General features: G+C 40.6%; 1 protein-coding gene across 1 annotated transcript in view; it reads left to right on the forward strand.

Moving 5' to 3' along the window:
• Positions 1 to 23980, forward strand: part of LOC131239076 (uncharacterized) — a 63017-nt gene that overhangs the window by 34464 nt on the left and 4573 nt on the right. The window contains exons 3-5 of the mRNA XM_058236636.1: positions 3692 to 4438; positions 10397 to 10550; positions 18673 to 19292. Coding sequence (XP_058092619.1) covers positions 3692 to 4438; positions 10397 to 10550; positions 18673 to 19292 — 1521 coding nt within the window. The remainder of the gene's footprint in view (positions 1 to 3691; positions 4439 to 10396; positions 10551 to 18672; positions 19293 to 23980) is intronic.

The raw sequence follows: 23980 nt of genomic DNA on the forward strand, positions 1-23980 counted from the left end.
ATTTTAGGACATAAAACAAAAAATGAGTAGATCCAGCCACATGAGAGGAAACAGTGGGGATTGAACATCTACCATTAAAACATTCTCGTAGCTACAAAAGTTTTTCATCAGGCTAAGTCTCTTGTCATTTTCAGTTTATCCCAATGATAATAACTTCATAGAGAGTCCACATGCCATATAAACATCAAGGTGGAGCCAATGAAGATCCTAACGGTAGATATTTTTTTCTCACTATTTTTTCTATTATGGCTCACTTGACTCTGGGATCCAGCTCATTTTTATTACATATTTTAGAATGATCTCGCAAAATAGATGGCCAGTTTGAATTTCTCAGAACAGCATGGCACCACATAATAAAAGTGGACCCTGTGGTTTGGTAGGAAGGGAACGGATTGAGCGAGACCCCCAATCCACCCAAGTGGGTGGAACCCTTGACTGTGGAGCTCGACTCATCTAGGATAGCTTTGTAATTTTCCTCCAGAAGTACTCTACGGAGAACGGGGTTGTGTTATACAACGATATGGGCGAGTGAACGTCGCCTTGGGGTTAGGGCAGAATTAATGCATCCACAATACGGTCGAGGGTTGCTTGCAGCCCTTGCATGATCAGCTGACTTTTCTAGTGAAAAACTTTCATTCTTCCCAATAGATAACGAATCCATAGATTACCATCCATGAAATTTTGGTTCATTCCATCGTTAGTTGACATCAACCAGACGAGACTCCTTTCTCTGATACCAGTTGACATACGGAAGGACGTGATGAAGTTGATCACCGTCTTCCTTAGGGATAACTACTTTGAATCCATAGATCTCTCTGGACTCCTTATAGAGCTTTCTCGAATCTAGGAGGAATAAAAGAAGGAATAATTCCTAATAATTTGAAATAATTTGATTGATAAAAACAAAAAAAAATAGACAAACTCAATTCCAATTAGACTTTGTGATTTTTGGCCAAAAATAATAAGTATCCAATTTAGCCCAACCACGTTATTCTCCAAACTTTTCTAAGCCCTTTTCATGTTTGGCATGACTCCTACAACTCAAAGGATCAAGAGTTACTCGAACTAAAACTTATTATGTATACTAAAAACGATACTAAATAGGACTTTTGAGCATTAATCTAATGGAATCTTGCAAATCTAGCATGCGCAACCTAGCGTAATGGGGTTGGTTGGCTTAAGTAGGTTTTCCTACCCCAAAATCATATATGATATGTCAAAAAGCTTTTCCCAGTTTGTGAGATACAACCGATTTAAGGTTTTGATGGTCCAGATCATTTTTGCCTCCGATCGGGCCTTCTTTGGTCTATCTTTGTCCATGAAAATGCCTGTGACCCGCTCTACGTCGAGAACAATCTCCCGAATCCTGAATTGGCTCAAGACCATTAGCCCTCGTCTCCCTCTTCCAAAGGACTCCAGGCCCATTTGCCTTTTGACTCTCCAAGCGTTGGGAATTCCCCCAAAGCCAACTTCTATCCATGTTCATCAAATAATCTATGCCTGAAGAGGGCTGGCTAAAAATCAATGTGGACAGATCGGAAAGAGGAAACCTGGGGCTCTCAGAAGGGAGGTCGGGGGTGTGGTATTTGCCTTTTCTAACAGCTACAGGTGGGGCTCTACCATTAGTGATTTTAGTAGAGAGTGACTCAAACGTAGTTGTCGATGTCTTCAACTCAATTCCATCCCATTGAAGTGGTCTCTTTAGTATTGGTGAGCACAGGTGGTTAGAATTAAAAAAAAAAAGTTCAAATCTCCATTGCATACACTCCTAGGAAAGCTAATGAGGTAGCAGATGAACTTACTTACCAGGTAGTCAGACCCAAGCTGCCAAGGTTTTCCTTTCTAGAGCAGATCTCCCACCCTTGTTCCGTGGCACCTTATTTTTAAATAAGGTGGAGTTTGGCAACATCCTAGAGTCTAGGATGACCGATTAATGTTCATGGTTCTTCTTGCCTTTTCAAATATAATAGGTGGGTCCTCGCTCCTATTTTGCAGGGACCTGGCCGAATGTATTAACTGGTTGTTTCAGCCCTATTAAGTAAAGGACAGATATTGAAAAAAAAAATTAATCAGCATTCCACTTCGTGTGAGAGTTAATTTACTGCTTGTGTTGTGCCCACGGTTATGTGAATAACCCATCTAACCTGTACATCTAATTGGGTCCCACCGTAGTGATGGGATGACCAAAAATCACTTGTCTAATAATCAGCCGTAGCTAAACCATATGTAATGGACTACCACCGAAAACTTCTAAATTCATATGGTGGCCTACGTGATGTGTGGATCAGCCTAATTTTTAGGATGTCTTCTAAATGTCACACAGGCTCAAACTCGGCTCGAACTAGCCCGAGATGCTAATTGAACTGAGCCGAGCTGGCCAGCCATGCTCAAGGACTGAGCCGAGCAGAGTTCGAGCTGGGGTTAGCTACTGATTGAGCCGAGCCGAGCTGTGCCAAGCTCGACCCAGTTCAACTCGTGTATAGATCTACTGGTTTGATAATAAATTGATTAATGACCATCTTAATGAAAACTTAATTTGAAAAGTAGAGGGGATTGAATGACTATTGTTGGAACCTTCTTAGGGTTTATAGTGAGGTTTATTTGTCATCTTACCTCTTCATAAGGTCACACGGACCTGGACGAATGGAAAACACAAATATCAACTCGACCAGAGCCTTCTATTGCCTCAAGAAGTTTTCAACGTGCATCCAATTCCCTCTGTTTCCTTTAGTGTGGCCCTATTAAGCCTTGGATCTGCTTGTTTTTTGGTCTTATGCCCAAACTGGTATGCAAAAATGGATGGATAGTGTGGATCTAATACATACATCATTATGGAGCCTACAGAACTTTCACATGTCAACACTTTGGTTGTTCTTCTCTCTATCGGGGATGTGCCACCAAGCAACATGATTTCTTTAGGTGTCGGATTTACATAGATCACTGTGATGTATTTATTAGATCCAAACTGTCCATTCATCTTTTCAGATCATTTTAAGGATATGAGCCCTTAAACAAGACATCTAAAGCTCAAGTGGACCACACCACAACAAGCGGTAGGAATTGACACAAACTTCTTGGGGCTATGGAAGGCTCTGATTAAGCTGATATTTGTGTTTTAAGTTTATCTAGGTATTTGTAACCTTATGAACAGTTTAGATGGAATGTAAGCCTTACAATTGGCCTTAGGAAGGTTTGAACAGTAGTAGTAGTTCGTTCAATCCCCACATACATCTCATTTTTTGGCTCACTATTAGTTGTTGTGTTGTGTAGCAGGCAATCTATTCCACAGAGATAAAATTGGAGTATTTGGTGAGCACAGCTCATCGAAAATGATGTGTCCTGGAATTTCCTTTACCTTCAACCCTGACAATCCACGCTCGAAATGTAGACAAATGAGGCTGGGTTTACGTTTACAGCCATGAGCCCAGTTCATTAGTTCTCACCTCTATAAAGCTGATGTTTAAATTGGTGATTACACCACCCATATGATTGTCCCATTACGAATGACCCACTATTAAGAAACCCACCCATCAAAGAAGCCGAGTTGTGCTGGTCTTTGGTCTTCAAAGAACATTAAGAGTAAAAGAAATGTTTAATTGTTCAATTTTAAAATGTTTCTTGATGTATTTGGATAACTGAGACAAGTAGACTAACTACATATTTGATGTTTACTCTTCTTATCTTGAACTAGGCTTTACATATACTGAGACGATTGTTCGTCTCCACCACACCTTTGACGGACGTGTTTCTGCGGAAGCCTGAGGCTCCTGAGGATGCTTTTGACTCCCTAAAGTGGAGCCCCAAAGACATTGTCATAGATAAGAAAGACACTAGAAAGGAAATGAGTTTGAAGCTTCTGATCAACAAATCCAATAACAGGGTGGTGTACGCAGAGGCCACAATTGACTTTTTGGACCTTCTAATCAGCTTCCTCACCTTCCCTCTTGGATCCGTAGTAAAGCTCTTGGGCCCAGGTTCTTCTATCGAATGTTTGGATAATTTGCACAAAAGCGTGGAGGATTTGAGCGGTGGCGACGATTGTATCATATCGGAGGATTGCAGGGCCATGCTACTAGACGCCAAGCTATCGCCACATTCAGGGTGTGACTCCCAGCTACTGCCGGTCGTGGAGGCAGGTCTTATGACAATCAACAGTTCTATGTTTAGTCGTTGTTTTTACTGTGGCATGAAAAATGGTCACTACAATCCAAACTGCCGTGGTGTCACGAACCGAGAACTGCATTTCATAAATCCAAAGGTGAGTGGTGGAGCCACAGAGTGTGGAGGAGGATTTGTGAAGGGACCAAATATGAAGTTTATGGTAACGGACGGGTTGGATGTGAAGCCTCTATCGTTTATTTCGGGCATTCCCATCATTGACAGATTCAATGTGCCCAACGATGTACAGAAGCGAGTAGTAAGCGTGAGCGTGGAAGAGGTAATGTAGATTGTTCCCTACATCGATTAGATTGAGAAATGCTAGGGCGACTCATGCTAGGTCGACTGGTTAACAGGCTGTCGGATATGACCAATGTGGCAGTGAGGGATCTGGCCCAATCATCAATTGTCGGATATCCATGTGCCAGGTGGACTGAATGTCTGCAATTGAATTATAGACCGTTGGCTGTCTTTTTCTTTTAACCCATCCATTTTTCTCATGCACAGTGGACCAGCTGACAAGAAGTCCCATCTGATTTTTGAGCAAGGGTGTGTTTGCGATGGCCTCCTCATGATGAGTGGCCTAGATTCCCCATAGGCATTCTATGTTGGCACTTGGTCATCGAATTCTTCAACCTGTTTAACAGACTGCCATGGCTATGAACGCCAATTCCCTGCAACACACATTAAAAGCAACCGATGCAACAAAACTTTATGTGGAGCTCACTGTGATGTCTGTGACATCTACTCCATCCATCCATTGCCCCATCTCATGCTAGGATGTGATCCAAAACATCCGGCAAAGTGCATCTCATCACAGGAACCAGTGGAGATGGGACGCCCACCAATGACATTTTCTTAGGCCCTACTCCTGATATTAATTAATGCTTTCCTTTCATCTTGGTGGTACCACGATGACATGTAAATACACGGTATACCCTAGGAAGGTTTCAATAGTGGGCGTTCCTGTTCCCACTGTTTCATTTGGTATAAGCCCAATTAAAATTTTGAATTTCTTCAATTTCTTATCACATCCTAAACAGTTTAGAACTAAAAAAAAAAAATGATGGATTGAGTGGATTTGTTCAGTTTTCATTGCACGACTTTCTGTAATTGGCGTGTTCGGAAATTCGTGTCCCATGGCTTCCCTATACTACTTTTGCTAATAAGTTGGATCTCACCATGGATAGACTTTGCCCCAACTGAAAATGATCCAATCTGGAATAGAAGCAGAACGATTTCTTTTTCTTTCTAAACATACACTCATACTACTGTGTGATTTCAACAAAATGGGCACTTGAACCCATGTCCTAGATGACCTCGTGTTGGAACTCTTGTGAGTCTGCCACCTAGGCATGAGTAAGGAATCATAAGAATGCAAACTTATATTGGACTTGTCTGTGATCGCAGGCTCTCTCTCTCCTTAAGGCTTCTTTGTCCTCCAAGACCGTTCTGAGCGATGTCTTCTGTCAGAAGAATGCAAATCAATCTGAAATCAAATTGGAACGCAAATGACAATATCAATTATATGGCTAGGATTGTCTTATTTTCAACCATGCCTTACTATGACATGGAGGAGTATATCCGCTATCTTTTCTTGTTATAAAAACTTGGATTTGTAATTGATATACGTGTGTTTGAGGTTTGCTAGAACACATCCCTGTGTATTTGAGACTAGTAATTCTGATGTTCCCAAACTTTAGATTAGTCATCTTCAAATTGACGGTGAGATACAAGAAAGAGTTAAATGGTTACAAATGGGGAGGGAGCGGAAGAGTAACTGATTGTTAGTATTTTCTTATTAGTATGGTTTTTGAACCATGAGCCATCAAGGGAGACATGAATAGGTGGACGGTCCAGATCCACTCATAACTTCCACAAGGACGCTGAGACATTGATTGAGACTGCTCCACGTTTGTAAAATAGTTTCGGTAGATACCGGATCAAGCTGATATTTGTGTTTTCTCTTATTTTGATGTCTTTTTAAACTTTTGAGCAAGTTGAATTTCAAATGAACATTATAGTGGGCGTTAGGATAGTTTCAACTATGGGAATCACTCCCCACTGTTTTCTGTGGTGGGGTCCACAATAGATTTTTATCTGCCTAATTCTTTAGCTCATGCCCTAAAATGATATCTCAAAATGGATGGACGGTGTAGATACAACACATACATCATAGTGGAGCCTACAAATCTTGGTGACGTAACTTCAGTAGCCCCCTCGCCTACTCAACCTGTTAGCATCTAATTCGCATCCTGTGCAAAATTTTTTTTGTAACGGATGAGTTTGAACAAAACTCTAATGAAGTTGTTGTTCAACTATGTGCGAAATTTAATCAACTACACGAAAGATACATTCAATAGCTGCATTGTATAGTAATGAATTGTAAAATTGCAGTATTAAAAATTACAATACTTGTTTGGTGGTCAATAGATAATTTGACTCAACATTTTTGAGTTGGATAGGCATAATAAAATAGCAATGATAATATTTTTATATTATATATAAAAAAATACACTAATTTTTTTATTTATATAAATGATACATAGTAAATTTGTAATAATTATAAATTCCTTTAATAATTATTTATATCAAAAGATGCATAGTAAATGCGCACCACATCACAATGCATCCTATCTATCCAAACATGCCCGGGGTTTAATCGTTATTCAACTTCGTGTACAAGTTAATTAACAGATTGTGATGGGCCCACCATGTTGCGTACAAGCCATCTAATCCATGCATCTAATTGGGTCCCACAACAGTGATGGTATGACCAAAAAATCACTTATCTAATCATCACTTGGGCTAAACATTAGACACAACTACCGAAAACTTCTAAATTAATGTGGTCGCCCACATAATGGGTGGATCAGCACGATTTTTGGGATGTCTTCTTCTTACGGTGGGGAGACCGTGTTGATCAGGTTTAGAAACCGTACAAGACACCAGGGTGGGCCACACAAGCAACACTTACTGATGAAGGAAATACGGGTCCCTCTCTCTTACTTCCTTCGAGGCTAAGGCAACACTTTTTTTAAGACTCCTGGGAGAGAGATTTGTTGCGCTCGAAACAGTGTATCAATTATGGAGCTCTTAGTTGCATTGGAACACTTAAATAATCAATCGTTGCATCCACACTGTTCTTCAGGTGTAGGACAAATTTCACGGGCTAATACGTGAAAATCAATATGATTAGATGATTCAGTCCACATCAAGTCAGCTATCTTTCTTCTAACCATCCATTTTCCAAGCCATAGACGGAATGTTTACGATAACCTAGCTAATAAAAGTGATTCTCTGGAACCTTAAGCAATCCACCGTAGACTGCCATATGTAGATGGATGGATGAACTGGTTGATTGGACCAGTTTTGCCATAAACACCTTTAGCCGTCAATTTTACAAGGGATTGATTTGATGTTTTGAATCCTTCATTCTGTGTGAATTTTTGCATAGTAGCTCTCGGAATCTGTGATTGAGAAAATCGGCAATTTAGATTGATGGATTGGGCTGTCCAAGTGTCCCAGTGCAACTAAGTGCACTATAAATGATTGGGCTCTCAGAGCAGTGGATCATTTCTCTATTTCGCTTTTGAGTTTTGAGAGAAATTTTCGACCGTAAACTCCACCTTTTACTCACCGTCTTTTCCATACGCCCCAAAACTTTACTTTTACAAACTAACCATTCTGTACGGACACACTATTTTCAGACGAAAATACCCTTGCATGCAGCACGGCAGCACTGTCCGTTCCGTAGACTTATAGCTACCGATTATAACCGTAGCGATTAGTGCACCCGGGAGACCAACACTACCAATAGCTACGGTTACAATCCGTGGTGATAGGTAGCGTCCGACCATACTAAAACAAAGATATTTTTGTCTGAAAATAATATGTCCACACCGAATAGTTTACTTCGACGAAAGTATAGTTTGGGAGCTTTTCGACGGTGGGTAAAAGGTGGGGCTTATAGTCCAAAATTTTTCGACTTTTGAGGAGATATATGATACCAGGTTGTGTATGACGCTCCATACTTATGCACTAAAAAATTCCACATGTGTCTGACATCGGCTCAAATTAAACAAACTAAATTGGGAAAACGCTTGCTCCAAGTGACAGACCCAAGATAATATTTGTAACCGTCCAATGAGTGTCCCACCTATATGATATTCAGATGATCACATTAGTGTAAATTTTGGTTTGTAATACATGAGAAATAATTTGGACCGTTTAATTGGACTTGTATTCTGGTATGCAACTTTTATGTTTAAGTAATTTGTAAGTGCCTGAGTATTATCCTTGACAATGCGGGAGTATCGTAGTTTTCTTCTCTGATTTTACAATCTCCCGTTGCTGCGATCACTCTCTTGCTTTAGGGCATTTTTTTTAAAATTTTTTTTTAATTTTTGGAGGAAATGTATCAGTGCCCGCCGAGCACTATAAGTTATACCGCTCCTAGTTTCACTGGGACACTTTGATAGTTCAATTGATTAATCTACATTGTTCATTTAGTCTATCACACATTTTATATGCTGTCATGCAAAAATCACATTAATCTGATGATCCAATCATCCTTCATCTGGCGCTTTTTCATGGCCTTTCTTTTTTTCTTGTTCGAGGATAGGACGGTTAGAATTTCTTTTTTTTAAAAAAAGTGAATCATTAGAATCATAAAAATTCCATGATGGGTCCTAACGAATAGATGGGTTGAATTGTTAATTGGACCTATTTTTTGTGAATGGTCTTCATCGTCCACATTAAAGACCATTGACCAAATGGTTAGCATTTGTGGTATCGACATGATACTTGCATTGCAGCCCATAAAATGTGCTCTTTATCAAATGAAGAGTCTAGATTAAAGGAGTAGACTGTTTGAGTGTCCCAACGTAGTTAGGAAGGCTATAACTTACAGTGCTCTGAGGGCACTGGAGCATTTCTCTTTATCCTTTTGGAGAAATTGACCACTGTAAATGCAACCGTTTACGTAGTTTCTTTTCCGAGTAGGCCAAAACTTACCTTCCCAACTTAGATGTTGGATGTACGGACAAGCATTTGAGGACCAAAATACCCCCACCTTCCTTTTGAGAAGCGGATTTGGTGAGCGAAGATGGGCGCTGACGGACGCGAATTGCGTGCTACCCCGCCCGGACAGTAATCCGTCTGGCAGGGCTCTGTGGGGCCCACCATAATGTAAGTGATTTATCCACGCCGTTCATCATTTTTATCAGATCATTTTAAGGTTTGATGCAAAAATCGAGGTTGGTATAGGGCTTAAGTGGACCACAAAGTGGGGATTGAACTTCAACCATTAAAAACTTCTTGGGAGAAGCTTCCAATCAAGCCGGTATTTGTGTTTTCACTTCATCCACGTCTACATGACCTTATTAATGCGTTGGATGGTTAAAAAAAAATAAAATCACGGTGGCCCTTAGAAATATCACTGCAGCTTCCTTTGGTGTGGTCCACTGGAGCTGTGGACCTGCTTTATATTTAGGATCGTACCTTAAAATGATCTGAAAAAATCGATCAACAGCATGGATAAAATATTTACATCACAGTGGGCCTTGCAGATCCTTTCCTGGACGGATTACCGTGAGGGCGGGTAGGACGCAATCCGCGTTGGAGCGTCGGTTACTAAAGTGATGTCACCAAGTTCCGTCAGCCCCACTGATGTATGTGTTATATTCACACCGTCCATCCATTTTTAGATATCATTTTAGCGTATAAACTAAGAATGAGGCAAATAAAAATCTGTAGTGGACCCCACCGAAGAAAACAGTGGGAAGAGTGATTCCCAGTGTTAAAACTATCATAAGGCCCATCATAATGTTTATTTGAAATCCAACCTGTTCAAAAATTAAAAAAGACATGAAATAAGGGAAAACACAAATATCAGCTTATTCTAAAACTTTGTAGCCTTTAGAAGTTTTTAATGGTGGGCGTCACTGTCCCACTGTTTTCTATGGTGGCGTCCACTGGAGATTTGGATTTAACTCGTTCTTTGGATATTGCCTTAAAATTAATTGTCTCTCCAAATGGATGAAAGGTGTGGATACAAAAAATACATCATGGTGGGACCCACGAGCATCAGCGCTCGTCTTCGCGCACACCCGTCAATCCGCTTCCGAAAGGAACACGGGGGTATTTTAGTCCTCAAATGCTCGTCCGTACGTCCAACGTGGGAAGGTAAGTTTTGTACTCTCCAGAAAAAGAACAGGATAAAAAGTTGCGTCTACAGTCATCAATTTCTCCTCCTTTTGCTCTCTTTATTTCTTTCCTTCTTCCGGCGGACGACCAAAAGCTCTGTGGTATAAGAGGAATAAAATGCCTGCTACGGTGTGAAGAAGAGATTATAGTGAAGGTTAGATCTGAAGCTCTATCAGCCTTGTTAGGTAATTATATTCTTAATCCCTATCATTTTCTTTCCTAATTCAGCTTTTTCCCCTCAATTACTCAATTTAATGCACTTTGGAAAATTAATAATTTTAGCAAGAGAAATGATCCAGTGAGCTATGTCCATGGAAGCTTTCCATGCACCTAGTTGGATTTGGGCTTGTTGGCTTCCACATCACCTATCTGGATTATCCATTAGGTCCATGCTATGTTTTGTATTCTGCCTTGAAAAATCATACTGATTGGATAATCCAAACCAAACAGTTGGTGGCATGAAAAAAATGGATAGACATGATCGTTTGTAGAAGATATTTCCAGTCGCTGGCCATCCAATTGTGGTGATTTTTGCAGAGTGGAAGAAGAGTGGAATGATCCTAATTGACTGCCCAATCAAATTATGCAAATTATGAGGATGCCAACGACTCCTAAATCAAATAGGTGTACGGCAAGTTTTCCATACAGGGGGCCCACTAGATAAACATTGGATTTGAGGCCATAGTCAGTGATTCAAACCGTTTGCATAATGGACCTTTGTGTAGATTGGTAAAAGTCTCATAGTGTAATATTTCAACACTGATGGTTAAAGTCATTTGTTTTGAATATGTACTGTCTCTTAACCTGTCTTTTTTTTGGCCTTTTCATATCAATCGTTTAGGGTTTCTTATCTTGAAGATTTTTTGGGCAGATACCTTTATATGGGTATCTCATCGGATCGAAAGTCTAGATCACCGAAAAATGATTCAGATTCAAGGCTAGAGCTACTGTGTATTAATGCATGAGGTTGGATTCTAGCTAACCTCCTAACATATGACCCGAAATGTTCATGACCGTTAGGGGTATGTATCAGTAGGCTGGGTTGGTCCATCGAGCTTCCCGGCCTAGCCTGCTTTAGGCTGGGTTTGAGTGGGAGTATCACGCCCAAGGGCCGGCTCCAGCTTAAAAATTAAGTCTGTTTCAAAAATGGACAGGGCTTAGACACCCATAAGCTCAGCCCAAGGCTGGCACTCTCAACTCGAACCGGTTGGACTATACCTCAGGTTCAACTGGCTTGCATGCGGTTCATTTGGGGCGGGGATTGGGTACTACCCATGCGGTTAATTTGGGGCGGGGATTGGGTGCTACCCACCAGGACCTAGCTGGAGACGAGGGGCGCGGATTAGCTACTAACAGGTTGAGTAGACAGGCTACTGAAGTGACGTCACCAAGTTACGTGGGCCCCTCCATGATGTATATTTTGTATCCATACCTTCCATCCATATGGAGAGATCATTTTAGGGCAATATACAAATAATGAGTTAAATCCAAAGCTCCATTGGACCCCAGCACAGAAAAAAGTGGGGACAATGACGCCCACCATTAAAAACTTCTAAAGGCCACAAAAGTTTTACATCAAGCTGATATTCGTGTTTTCCCTTATTTCATGTCTTTTTTAACTTTTTAACAGGTTGGATTTCAAATAAACATTATGGTGGGCCTTAGGATAGTTTCAATGGTGGGAATCACTCTCCCCACTGTTTTCTGTGGTGGGGTTCACTTCAGACTTTTATCTGTCTCATTCTTTGGCTCATGCCCTAAAATGATATCTCAAAATGGATGGTCGGTGTGGATACAACACATACATCATAGTAGGGCCCACAGAAATTGGTGACGTCACTTCAGTAGCCCACTCGCTAACCTCTCAGTATCTAATCCGCGTACAAAGACGAGTGCTCCTGCCCAGGGCTACGTAGGGCCCACCATAATGTATGTATTTTATCCATGCTTTCCATCTATTTTGGAAAATCATTTTACGTTATGAGCCAAAAAAATGAGGCAGATAGATTGCTTCATGGACAACACCACGGGAAGCAGTGGGGATTAAATGCCTATTGCTGAAAAACTCTTTGGGGCAGGGAAGTTTTGGATCAAGTTGATATTTATGTGTTCCCTTCACCTAGGTTTACCTAACCTTATGAATAGATTGGATGGAAAGTAAGTGGGTTTTAGGAAGGTTTCAACAGTGGGGTCATTGTCACCTCTGCTTCCTCTGGTGTGGTCCACTCGAGCCTTTGATCTGCCTTCTTTTTAGGATCATATTATAAAATGATCTTTTAAAATGGATGGACGACTTGGATAAAACATGGATGTCACGGTGGGCCCCACAGACCATCTGACAGGATCATCTATCTCTAGTGGGTCCCACTGGGGAGCGGATTAGGTGAGACCCCGGTTCCACTGAGGTGGGTGGGACCCTGACTTGGGGCTCATAGTGATGTATGTGCCCTAAATCAACACCATCTAACTATTTTGAAAGCTCATTTTAGGGCATGTCTGGTGTGGTCCACTCGAGCCTTTGATCTGCATTCTTTTTAGGATCATATTATAAAATGATCTTTTAAAACGGATGGACGACTTGGATAAAACATGGATGTCACGGTGGGCCCCACAGATCATATGACAGGATCATCTATCTTTAGTGGGTCCCATTGGGGAGCGGATTAGGTGAGACCCCGGATCCACTGAGGTGGGTGGGACCCTGACATGGGGCTCATAGTGATGTATGTGCCCTAAATCAACACCATCTAACCATTTTGAAAGCTCATTTTAGGGCATGTCTAGTGTGGTCCACTCGAGCCTTTGATCTGCCTTCTTTTTAGGATCATATTATAAAACGATCTTTTAAAATGGATGGATGACTTGGATAAAACATGGATGTCATGGTGGACCCCACAGATCATCTAACAGGATCATCTATCTCTAGTGGGTTCCACTGGGGAGCGGATTAGGTGAGACCCTGATCCACTGAGGTGGGTGGGACCCTAACATGGGGCTCATAGTGATGTATGTGCCATAAATCAACACCATCTAACCATTTTGAAAGCTCATTTTAGGGAATGATCCTAAAAATAATGTCGAGTCATGTCTTATGTGGACCACACCAGAGGAAACAGTTTAGATTGAATCCCATCATTAAAAACTTCATGGATTCCACCCAAATTTTTATTTTCCATCCAAACCTGTCAATAAGGTCACAAGCACCTAGATGAAGAGACCATGCAAGTATCATCTTGATCCAAAGCTTTTGTAGCCCACAAGAAGTTTTTAATGGTTAATCATCACTGTGTCCTTTAGTATAGTTCATTTAGAATTTGAAACTGCTTTAATTTTTGGATCAAGCCCTAAAATGAATTTTCAATATGAAAGGATGGAGTGATGTAATCACATACATCATAGTGGGCCCTACTGTCATGGGTCCCACCCACCTTGGGAGGGGATTAGGTGAGCCGGATCCATTGAGGTAGGTGCGACCCCTTACCACATAGCCCCACTGTGATCCATGCGACTTCATTCATGCGGTACATCCATATTGAAAGTTCATTTTAGGGCATGATCCAAAGAACCGGGCATATCCAAATATCAGGTAAACCATAATACACGAAGCGGTGGTAATTGACCGTTAAAAGCTTCTAGTAGCCACGATAAGAAAGAAGGGAATAATATGCTATTATGTTTGTGAGAAATTCACCTTGTTAATCCATCATGCGGGATCATGTCTAGATATGGGCCCAAGAAATGAGGCACATTCGAAAATTAAGTGAGCCTCGGGACGGAGAAAGTGGTAGGGAAATGCATACTTGAAATCTCTGGTGGTCCATTGTGATGTTTATATGCCATTCATACTGTTAATAAAGTCATTCCTACTTAGATGAACTGAAAAAACAATAATATTAGCCTGATCCAAAACTTTTGTGACCAAACAAATGTTTCAAGGGTGGAGGTTCATTCCTCACCATTTCCCATTGTACAGCCCCCTTGGGTCTTAGATCTGCCTCATTTTTCGGTCCATATCCTAACATTATACGAAAAAACTGATGGACGGAGTGGATTTCTCACAAATATCATGGTGGGCCCCAGCTAGCTTCCCGAGAACAGCTTTGGCTGTCAATAGGCATCTTTCTCTTCGGTGCTGCTTTGAAAGAAAGCAAAGAACAAAGATTCGTAAAAAAAACAAAAAAAAAAAAAAAAAAAAATCTCTGGATGCCCTTTGACGTGTATGCACGCGGCTTCCCAGAATATCTGACTGTGGATCCACTGTGATGGACGTCCCTTATATCCACGCCGTCCATTTGTTTTGAAAGCTCATTTTAGGGCATCATGTCAAAACTTAAGTAGATCCGAATCTCATGTGGACCGCCCTATAGTAAAGAGTGGTAATTGAATGCCCACTATTAAATTCTTGGGGCCACCTCAATGTTTAGTTGCCATCCAACTTGTTGATTAGGTCACGCAGACCTGGACGAAGGGATTGCAGCCCCTAAAAAATTAAGGTGGTCATCTCTCAACTTCACAGGTCATCTTGATTTTTTAGCCTTGAGCATAGGGGATGACACACGTGTGTGATAGGGCTGAAAGTCGGGCAGGTTGGGTCAGGTTGGTGCTCAACCCTAGCCCAACCCAAAGTTCTTGTACTTCAACCCTAACCCAACCCAACCCCGGGTTGGGAATTCTCAACCCAAGCCCAACCCAAGTGGGTTCGGTCGGGTTGGGGGGGTGGATATATGCTAATATTTTAATGATTGCATCAGTTTATTATATTATAATACATGTCTTATTTTTTATATTTATAATTTTATTAATTATATATGTAGTTATTTATTGTAAAGAATCTCATTTATTTTAAACAAACAAGCAAAAATATAAGACAATTAGTCATTTAAAAGTTGTGTTGTGTAGTACACAACCTACTCGAGAGAGAGAGAAATCCAACATTTCTTGTTAGCTTGAGTCATCGGAAATGATGTAGACCAATGAGACCCGACAACATCGAAATTTCCTATGCCTTCAACACATATTATCCACACTCAATTATAATTTATAAGTAATTTATATATTGATCCGGTTCGGGTTGGGTTGGGCAAACCAAGACCTCAAACCGAGCCGAACCCAAGATTTATCAAGTTAGTGTTTGTATAGCCCAAGCCTGAGAGCAAACTCAATACATCTTACCCAAGTCTAACCCAATGTCAGGTTGGTCAGGTTCAACCGGCCCAACTTTCAGCCCTAATATGTGATGGTTTCAACCCGCCCAACTTTGGTAAGAGTAGATGTCAGATACACATCAAAGTAAGCCACGTCAAATGCGAGGGTGCGCATCGCATAAAATTTCCTGTTTTTGACAGGGATTGCGTACGGAGCACATAGCAACCGTATCGTGTGTTGCGATCCCGCGAGCGGAGCAGGTGTTACTACTCCCACCGTGTAGAGCCCAACTGATGAATTGTTTGTATAACAACGCCGTCCATCCGACTTTTCATATCATTTTAAGATTTGATGCTAAAAATTAAGCAGATCCAAATCTCAGGCGGACCACCCAACTGGAAACAGTGGGAAATGACCATTAAAAGCTTTTTATGGGCCAAAAAAGTTTTGGATCAAGCTGATGTTTATATTTTCCCTTCATCCAGTTATAGTTGACCTTCCCAACGGGTTGGATGGGAAAAGAAACATTACTTAGGGGATCACGGTGGGCCCTAGGAATTTTTAACAGTGAGTGTTCAATCATCACTGTTTCCTGTGGTGTGGTTCACCTGAGATTTGGATCTGCTTAAATTTTGGCACTTCGTCCTAAAATGGGCTGGAGAAATGGATGGACAGCGTGGATATATAACACATTATTAAGGTGGGCCCACGCTAAGGGAACACCCACTAAGGTGATCTTTGTGTTTTGTCGTAATGTCCTTCCATTTTTCCAGCTCATTTGAGGCATGGATCGAAATCTCACGCCAACCGCACCAAAGAAACGGTGGTAGTTGAACGCCAACCATTAAAAACTTCCTCGGCCCACTACTGTTTGTTTGCCATCCAACCTGTTGATTAGGTCGGACCGACCTGGATGAGGGGGGAACAAATATTGGCTTGATCTAAACCTTTCGTGGCCCCAAGAACTTTTAACGGTAGGTGTTCAATCACCACTGTTTCCAATGATACAACCCACCTAAGATTTGCTCTAAAATGAATAGAAAAACGGATGGACAGTGTGGATAAAAGCCCACATCATGGTGCGGCCCACAAAGATTTACTAGCAGCACACTGTACGGTTGCTATGTGATACATATGCAATCCCACTCCTAAAACCTGAAAATTTAGGGGATGCCCATGCACCCTCATATTTGACGGCCCTCCATAATGTGTATTTGAGGTCCATTTAGACCATTAGATATGTCATCATGCCTTAGGCCCAAAGTAAAAAAATCAGGCTGACTTGTGATTTAAGTTTGCCCCATGAAGTTATAGTTTGGAGGATAAGAGTTGACATATGCACTTTTTCCAATAATGTCATCTACCTGAATCATCGAGTTCGCCCAACCCTAACCAAGCCTAGAGTCCTAGAGCTGTACACGAGTCGAACCAAGTTGAGCTTGGCACAGCTCAACTCGGCTCAACTCGGTTCTCGAGCCTAACTGGCCAACTCCGCTCGGCTCAAATCTCGAGCCTGACTGGCCAACTCAACTTCGTTTGGTCAGCAGCTCGGGCTAGTTCGAGCTTGTGCGGCATTTTCTCAAATATATGGAGTGCACCTTCAATTTCTCACAATATGTAAAACAGCAACAGTGGTCTACAGATATTTTATCAAACACTCAGTAGGCAGCATCAAAATCAAGATGCAAGGGTATTTGTTTCATATCCATACCTTCCTCGCCACTGGCCGACACTTCGTTGAGTCATTTCATCAAACACTTGGTGAGCAACATCAATATCAAAACAACCGAGTCGAGCTGGTTCGATCCGAGTTTGATTCAAGTTGAGGTTCGATCTGAGTCGGTTCGAGCTCAGACAAGCTGGAACTTGGCATGAAAATTTTTCGAGCTCTAAAAATCAGCTCGACCTGGCTTGAACTTAGTTTCAAACCAAGTCGAATCAAGCCTTTTGAGTCGATTCAAGCGAGTTAACCGAGCTAACTCAATTCGTGTACCGCTCTAGCCAGGCCATGTACACCTCCAATGACAATGACCGTTGTCACAAATACTGCTGAAAATTTGAAATCCCCACAAAAATAGTCAAATGGATCACATCAAGACAATATTATGATTTTTTCAAAATCTTGCCTTTTTTTTTTTTGGTAATTTTATGGCGAAATTATCATTAACCTAACATGAGAATTCATTTTACATTTACATGTGTGTCATGTCTGTTTGAAGGTTTTTACTAGTATCCCGCATTCACACGGAGTTACCCATTGTCATTCATTCATACAACTAGGAGCAAGCCATGGTGCAAAACTCATACCAATTGGTGATCTTAAGCTTTTGATCAATATGGCATGAAAATGAATAGTCAAGATTGACTAGAGAAACAAGTAGGTCCAATAATTATCTTGAAGCATAAATTAGACGGATCCCACTTTGTATTACTTATGATTCTAAGTTAATACTACTTGATTTAATGATTCTAACTATGTGATTTGTACCTTGTGAACAATGTATAGTTATAACAAATTAGCCCCATTCAAGTATTAAGATCATCCCATCATTGAGATTTTTGCACCATAGCTTGCTCCCAGTTGTATGAATGAATGAAAGAGTCGGTTAGATTCACGATTGGTTACCCCACGTGCCATTTAAAAGGTTTGGAAACATCAGCAAAACTCATATTTTAAAATTTTAGCAGTTTTTATTAATTTATAGTTTGTAATTTTAAAATTTCTGAGAACGAGATTTCTCACTGTGCTCGCGACAACCTAGAAGTGTGTGGTACATCCGAGTGGAAAAGAGATCCATTCTTGACGGATTACCTAATGACTATAACGATCCTATTTTTGCATATGCTTTTCTTCCCGTGATTCCACCTTATGTTGGTTGCATTTAAGTGTCCTCCGCACTTATGTAAGGGTGTGTGAAACACTCCTAAACCACAGAACGCATTAAACATGTCAATACACATTTTTAAATATTTAGCTCACGTCAGCTTATAATAGGTGAATGGCGAGGTTATTTGGTTTGATTGAGACCGATGCATGCTATTTTTGGACGATCCTTCATGTACACAACAGTCTTGAGCTTCATCAGAAGCTAATCAAACATTGAAAGTGATATGACTTCTCTCTTCTTCTGCTTCTTCTTCTTCTTTTCTATTTATGTATAGTCAAAAGGATGGCTATCAAGTTGAAGCTGATAATTGACAAGGAGAAAAACCGAGTCGTGCTTGCTGAATCCGATGAGTACTTTGTTGATACCCTCTTCAGCTTCTTGACAATACCAATAGGTGCTGTAGTGCTACTCAGCAACCAGAAATCCAATCTCGGATGCATGGATGCATTGCATGAGAGCCTAGAGAATCTCGATTCTCGGTATCTCCAGACAGAGGCTGTGAAGGAGATGTTGCTCCGCCCGAGAAGTGCATGGGAAACTCAAACCAATGATCTAGCACTAAATGTCGATACGGAGCTTACGAGGTATTACATATGTAGCCATTCGTATGTCACAGCGGTCCACGATTCCAACCCCTTGATCAGTACTGTTGAAAACGTCCAATGTCCCTGTGGACGAGCGATGGCTACAAAGGTACTAATTAAGAAGTCAAAGCCAGTTGCGGACGGAATCAATGAGGGAGTCTTTGTTAAGGAAACAATGAGGTTCATGATAGGCGATGATCTATGGGTGGGCCCCATTTCCACGGAGACCTACCTATCGCTGCTCGGCAAGCTTGGTATCAGCGACTGGGCTACTCTGGAGGAGAAGAGTGTGGATGTGGGCGCCGATGAGGTATGTTATGATGACTTTTGACCATTTCCTTGCCACACGTGATCACCTGGCTAATCCATGCATGATCCAGACCATCCATCAGGTGCGCACAATGTATAAATGTGCACTCAATATTCAGGCTGGACCACTCTTTAGGTGGCCCACACTGCACGAAGCAAATGGAGAGTTGAGGAAAAAGTTGGCCAAGTTCCACCTGCAGGATTCATCTCCACCCCGCCTAATGAGTGGACCAGCCTAATTCCCGGCCAAGTGCATCTACTTAACAAGGCAGCCTACCTAATGGATGTTGGGAACGGCGAAGCACATAGAGCGGAATCATGAAAAGTAATCACAATTCACAAACAAACTCAAGTAAAGAACAATTCAAATTTCACGTGGAAAAACTCTTTTGGAAAAAACCACGTTACAAAGCGACACGTCATGCACTATGAAAGTAATGTTACAAGAGATAGATGATCTTACCGAGTTGAACATCCCTTGAAATTTCCTTTGAATCCTAGTTATGTCCTTGAACCCTTAGGAACGTTTTAGAAAGCCCTAATAATACCCTAATTTTGATTACACCCAATATATATACTATCACAATTGGAATAAGAAATAAATCGCTCACCGCGCACTTTCGATGGTATTGACATGCATTGAAAACTTGTAGATGACATCAAAGCCTCCTTCGATGCCATCGAGTTACACCTCTAAAACTGTCTAGCAATCAACTAGGATTTTTCAAATTTTTTTGATGGAATCGAGTATCGGTTGATGGCATCGACATCTGCTCAATGGGATCAAGTGGTCTATCGATAACATCGACTCTGTTACAGATAGATTTAAGACATTGACAACAATGGATGGTTGGTAGCTCCCATATATTTTCCATATTATAGCACATGAGGATGGGTGTAACATAACTGGGGTTAGCAAAACACTATTATGGTTATCCTAAACTCTAACAATCATAGATATGACAATACACATTTTCACGGCAGTTAATTAGGACTCCATTTTAAATATGTTGGGTCTGTTGGATAGTTCAGTTGACTTGACCTTATTTGCTCTTGGTTTGGTTTTGGTCACATGTGGTGTGTGTGGGCATGCTAGAACTAATTGTGCAGCTCGATTCAAACCTAACAACTTGATCCTAAGCGTCGAGATAGGGAAATACATCGAGTGTGATCGGTCACCTATTCAGCCACTCACAATATGGTTGTAAGATGATCAAGCGATAGTTAGAGGGTGGGGTTCCTCCTCCGAAGATGGGTTGCAACTCGCTTTCTGTACAAAAGGACTTTTTAACTAGATCTGCCAAACATAAAGAAAATTCTCCTAGTCTGTCACAAGAAGCAATTACAAGATGCCTTTCTGAAAGTAGAAGTGATTGTAGTGGAACCATGAATAGTCTAGTGTAGAAGCGTAGACTTGGATTACATGTAAGGATTATTGCTACTAGATTACCACTACTCGTAGGATAGAGCTAAGTTAAGATAAGGAAAGATAATTTGATTGGTTTGTTGGATTGGTATGAGATGATTTGTTTTGTTGAAGTTTTTGCTATTTATGGATATTTGTTACAGCTTCTCTTAAGGCATTTCTCTTCTTTATTTTAATGGTTATGTTAACTAAATCGTTGCCACGTTGATTTTCTAGATCCTTTTGTCTCTTCATGTCACTCTAACCATTCTTTTCCACTTGACCTCTTTTCATCTCTTGGACTTCTCGATCATTCCTCGTCATCGGATGACATGTATCATCTAGCTTAGCGCTGGCTGTGCTTTCATGAAAGGCGTTCCAAATATCTTTGAAAATCTTTCGGATGTTCTTTCTTATGCAATGATACGTGTTTGTTTTTAATTAGCTAACTTAGGAATGATCAGAAATAAGGTACAACATTGGCCTCCGCGTCGCTTCACCTTTATGTAAAAATGTGAAAACGACTGTGACTCATTATTCAATTCAATAAATGCACCTACTTAACCGGGTTAAAATATCAAATTCAACCATCTTGGTTGAACTCGACCATCTCGGTCAAAAAACATCAAATTTGATCATCTTAATCGAACTCGACCATCTTAATCGAAAGATATTAAAGTCAGCCATCTTGGTCAAACTTTGGCATCTTGGTCGAAAAACATCAAGATCGACCATCTTGGTTGAACTCAGACATCTTGATAAAAAAACATCAAATTCGGCTGTGGCAATGGAGATTGTTGGTTAATACATTAGAGATAGGGCTTATGGTAGACCAAGGTAGTAGTATGACCAAAAACTTGGCTTGCCACCTCTTGAACCGGTTGTAAAACTTGATCATAGTCCAAATGGCATGATTCGGCCTCAAGAGATAGCTCAGGACCTACCGGGTATTGTTCTCCATTGTAAGGGATATTCCTAGGGAGAGGCTGCCTGCAGGTATTCCCTGATTTTTGGTATCAGAAATGAAATTCATTTTTTACCGCACTTCCTGTACTGGAGTAAGATGCGTGTTCTGTTGTGAAAGAAGTACTGGTTGTGCTGGCAGTACATGCACCAGATTTTTAACAGAACTAGTTTCAACAATTTGTTGAGGAATAGTTTGCTGAAGCACAATGGGAGATCTTTCAGTAAAAATAATTATTATCTGAGTCAAGCTCTCAGTCTGATTGGCCATCCATCGGTTGAAAGTTTCAGCCTGAATTTGAGATTGCTCAATTTGAATTCATGATTGCTCCGTAATTTGCTGAATCCCCATTTGCATATCGCGTAGCCCAACCGATATTATCTTCAGTGGATCAATTTGAGATGATGATGCTATGTCCTAGTTTGGAGGATTGGGTACCAGGTTCGGCAACAACTCATGTGTTAGCTACACCTGTATTTCCTCTTCTTGCGCAGGAGGTTCATTAGCACCAGAAGTGTTACGATCTCTTTAGCTTATATTGCACTTATATATATATATATATATATATATATATATATATATATATATATATATATATATATATATATATATATATATATATAGATATATATATATACACACACTTGAAATTTTGAGTCTCAAAAGTAAGAGTCCCACCGAATATTTATGGCAACCAAGTAGTTTTTAGGTCCATCGGGCATACCAAAAATTATTTGCTCTTGGTTTTTTTTTGGTCAAATATTGTGGTGTGTGCAGGTGTGACAAAACTAATTTTGTAGCTTAATTCAAACCAAACAACTTGACCCTAAGCGCCGAGATAAGAAGATACGTTGAGTGCGATCGTATATGACCAAGACCTGAGAAGATCAGTCGCTTATTCAGCCACTCGTAATATGGTTGTAAGATGATCAACAGTTGGTCGCAGGGAGCAACTGCAAGATGCCTTTCTCAAAGTAGAACAGATTATATTGGAATCAGGAATAGTCTAGCGTAGAAGCATAGACTTGGATTAGAGTTAAGGATTACTGCTATTGAATTATCATTACTCGTAGGATAGAGCTAAGCTATGATAAGGGAAGATAATTTGATTAGTTCGTTGGGTTGGTATAAGACTATTTGCTTCCCTGAACTTCTAGCTATTTATAGATCTTTATTAAAGCTTCTCTTTATGCATTTCTCTTCTTTATTTCAACGGTTATGGCAGTCGAATCGTTGCCACATTGGTCTTCCAGATCTTCTCAATCGCTTTCTATCTCTTGGACTTTTTTGTCATGCCTCGTCATCAGATGACGTATATCATCCAGATCAGCGCCAACTGTGCTTTCGTGAAAAGCATTACAAATATAATGAAGATCTTTCACATGTTATTTTTTTCTCGTGCGATAACATGTGTTCGTTTCTAAATAGTATTTTTAAGAATAGTTAAAAATAGGATACAACAGACACAATATAAATTTGTTGGGATCCAAATTCACACACATCTGCTCAGGTTTGGGTTTAAAATACCACTTGAACCAATTATTATACCTGATTATGGATGGTTTGGATTTAGCTACAAAGTCCAAACCTAGTTATTAATTGAGTTGAGCCCGATTCTCCCCTTTTCCTAACCTAACCCATTTACATCTTCATACGACCAGTTGGGTCCAGCGTGTCGATGCCATGCTCTAAAATCAGGTTGCTCCATTCATGCAAGCAGTCCACATTTTATACACGTGGCCCATCTGACAAATGCAGGCCTGTGCCAAGTTATACATGGTAGGCCGGCTTGATGAATGATATGGTCTGTGAATATGCCTTTTAAATCCAATGTGAGTCCCATTTCCATTTCTCTTCTTTTATGAGTAACTAGTACTAGGAGTTGTGGCATGTGCAGGAAATGGTTTTAAAGATATGGGAGAGAAGTGGAGAAGTGGGTGTTATTTGACTATCTAGCACAATGTGATGGTTGATACTTGACACTTCATATCCATACACATGGCATATATCAGTTCAACCAAACGTCCAAGTTGTAAGACATGTTAGTAAGCATGTCTTTGATAATCAACCATTTGGCGCATTTAGGTTTTGATCTTTCGTCGTCCGGATCCTCAAGACCCAATACTTATATTCATTTGTTGGAAATATGCAAAAGGTGTACATTTAGGTTTTGACCTTGGCCATCTTGATCCTCAGGACCCAATACCTATATTCATTAGTTGGAAATATGCAAAAGGTTGATGCATCCTTTATGCACATAGAAAGCATTATCCTTTTCCACCCATTGGCAGTGGATGCTACAATAACTATCACTTTGATT

This window comes from Magnolia sinica, chromosome 3, assembly GCF_029962835.1.
Source record: "Magnolia sinica isolate HGM2019 chromosome 3, MsV1, whole genome shotgun sequence".
Taxonomy (NCBI): domain Eukaryota; kingdom Viridiplantae; phylum Streptophyta; class Magnoliopsida; order Magnoliales; family Magnoliaceae; genus Magnolia; species Magnolia sinica.